The 2,742-nt window shown below is 39.4% G+C and overlaps 1 protein-coding gene across 1 annotated transcript in view; it reads right to left on the reverse strand.

Annotated features, from left to right (window-relative positions):
• LOC111872522 (endothelin-converting enzyme homolog) overlaps positions 1-2,742 on the reverse strand; it is a 63,508-nt gene that overhangs the window by 15,603 nt on the left and 45,163 nt on the right. The window contains exon 15 of the mRNA XM_033754730.1: positions 1,187-1,304. Coding sequence (XP_033610621.1) covers positions 1,187-1,304 — 118 coding nt within the window. The remainder of the gene's footprint in view (positions 1-1,186; positions 1,305-2,742) is intronic.

The raw sequence follows: 2,742 nt of genomic DNA on the forward strand, positions 1-2,742 counted from the left end.
CCTTTTCCTCTTCTAAATCCAAACTGATCTTCTCCAAGTACATCCTCTATTTTCCTTTCAATTCTTCTTTTAAGTATCTTTGCTATTATCTTTGCTGTATGTGCAATAAGACTTATTGTGCGATGGTCGCTGCATTTTGTAGCTTTTGTCTTTTTCTTTAAGGCAATCATTGTAACTTCTGTAAAGTCCTTGGGCCACTCTCCACTTGCATATATGGTGTTCATTAGTTTTGTCAGTGTTTTCAGTGTATATGTGTGTAAATCATGTGTTTGCCTGATGATGGCTATCAATAGCCGAAATATGTAGCAGGGCCGAAAATGGTCTAATCTTGATATTAGTTGTGTTGTGACGGATATAATAAAGAGGTTATTTACCTTTTACCTCTACGTGGCGTAAAACATGAAACTCAGTGGTATCTATGCTTTTACTCGATACGGATAACAAAGGCGAGATATTTACCTACTCTCTTTGGTGTGGAGTCTCTAGAGTCACCGAGTTTTGAACAATATACACGTATTTGTATCTGCAATAACATCAAGGAAGAAAAGAATGGACGGTAATTCTAAGGGAGGCGAAGGCTAAATTAAAAAGGCCATAAAGCCAGAAGAAGACGATGTAGAAGAAGAAGAACGGGACCTATGGCGTATGTAAATCCACGGAGAACATATTTAGATGATAGGTCTGTGTTTACTGCATTGAATTACGCGTTTCCACTCCAATATTCCCACTATTTACACCATATTCCCGATTATCGGTGTGCCAGATTATCCGATTTGAGGCCTATCCGTGCACCACTTTTAGGCTCTTTACTAACGCTGGGAAGAATCTATTAAAATTTCCCAGTTCGTCCCGTCCAGCTATCTGTTTGCGTGAAGCAACTCGAAAACCGCTGCACAGATTTTCGTGAAATTTGGTATCGGAGAATTTAACGAAAAAAAAATATCGGGCCATTACAATTTTGATTTAGATCGGACAATTTTAACGTCCATTTTACACGAAGACTTCCGCGCGTTTCTGCACGCATCTGAAATGTAAATCGCTACATACATATTGCAGCGAAATATAAAGTATCTTGGATTATCCGTGTTTTTAGATTATTCGTGGTTTGACTTCCCTACTTTGGCATGGATAGTTGAGAGTGTACTGTAAGGAATTTCAGTGCCCATTAATTCAGAGAGATTGTAACCTGGAAGATGTATGTGAAGAACCGAGAATCTGTTCCTCCAGTTGGCTGTGCAGCTCCCGCATCGCCTTGTTAGTGTGGGGCGACAGCACCTCTACCACCTGCCACCATACATATCGCTCTGCAACGAAAAAAAAAATGGTGGTTCTGAGGTTAATCAGCATATAAGACTATTTACAAAGTTTTGAAAGTTGTGCTAAAATATACTTGCTAAAAATATTGTTTTGCAACCTCATGGCTATGTAAAATATTATTTTTTTGTATATCTGTGCATATGAATTCGAACATTCTGTGACAACATTATTGTATACCAATTGCTTGTAACGATAATTTTCGGCATTCGAAGTAATTTAAAATACATATTTTGTAAGATTTATTTTTCATGCGTCAACATTTGATGAACACAGCGGTACATACGTATTTGTATAACATAAAATTATATTTACAGCAATTGACACAAGTACAGTATGCGCCAAATTACAGTACTGAAACTCGCGCATCTCGAACGCGCATGTGCGTTTGTCGACGGGGCATAGATCAAGCCGCACGTGTTCCCAGTAGTGAAAAGGAAGTTGTGTTGTGCATTTGTTGTTGGAAATGGGTCTCTCGACGGAGGAAAAAGTATTCATAGTTGAGTATTATTTCCGCTCATACGGAAGTGGTCGCCAGACAACTCGCTTCCTTGGTTTTGAGCGGCCAGATGTTATCGTCCAGAAACCGCTACATAGTACGCGTGTGACGATATGGTGTGCCGACTCAGCACACGGTATATTAGGCCCCTATTTCATTGAGGATGAGGAAGGCAATGCTCTTACCGTCACCCAAGAACATTACAGGGACATGATGATCGGACCGTTTCTTCAGGATTTGAGAAGGTTCTGTCATGCAAGGGGCCTTCACATGAGGAGACAGTGGTATCAACATGACGTGTTTTCATTCCAGTACTGAATATTTTGGCGCATACTGTATATTCACAAGAGTTTACACGAAACTGAATTTAAAATAATTATCTAAAACTAGAGAATTGCAGTTAATATAAAAAGATATAAGAACACTGGAATGTTCTGGAAAACAATTCTCCTTCTTTTCATTAAACTGTGAAAAATTCGTGGAGCTGTGTATTCCCACCGAAGTAAAAGAACTCTTACTTGAAATAAAGAATGCGCTTCTAGTCCTTGTTATCAGACTTTTTCTCCTTAGAAAGATAGCGCCTATGAGCCTGTAACGTAAACAACTCTTGCAAATATATGCCTGTCAACTCACAAACAACTCGTCTCATGTAGACAATCCGTTTTCTTATTTGTTTACTATTTGTGAATGTTTTGACGAACATTCGCTACCGTGCATTTTAATTTGCTGGGCATTTCACATCGTCTTAGTTTCTTTACGACACATGTTTCACGAACTGGATATATTTTCTTCAGTGACCGTGCCTGAGAATGGGAACCACTCGGGGGACCGTTAGAGAAAACTGCGTAGTTTCCATCGCTGGAACTCTCTGCTGAAATTCCCTTTTCTCAGGCACGACTGGTAAGAAAGACATCCAGTTTCTGAAGCAT

Source organism: Cryptotermes secundus, unplaced genomic scaffold (genome assembly GCF_002891405.2).
Source record: "Cryptotermes secundus unplaced genomic scaffold, Csec_1.0 scaffold537, whole genome shotgun sequence".
Lineage (NCBI taxonomy): Eukaryota > Metazoa > Arthropoda > Insecta > Blattodea > Kalotermitidae > Cryptotermes > Cryptotermes secundus.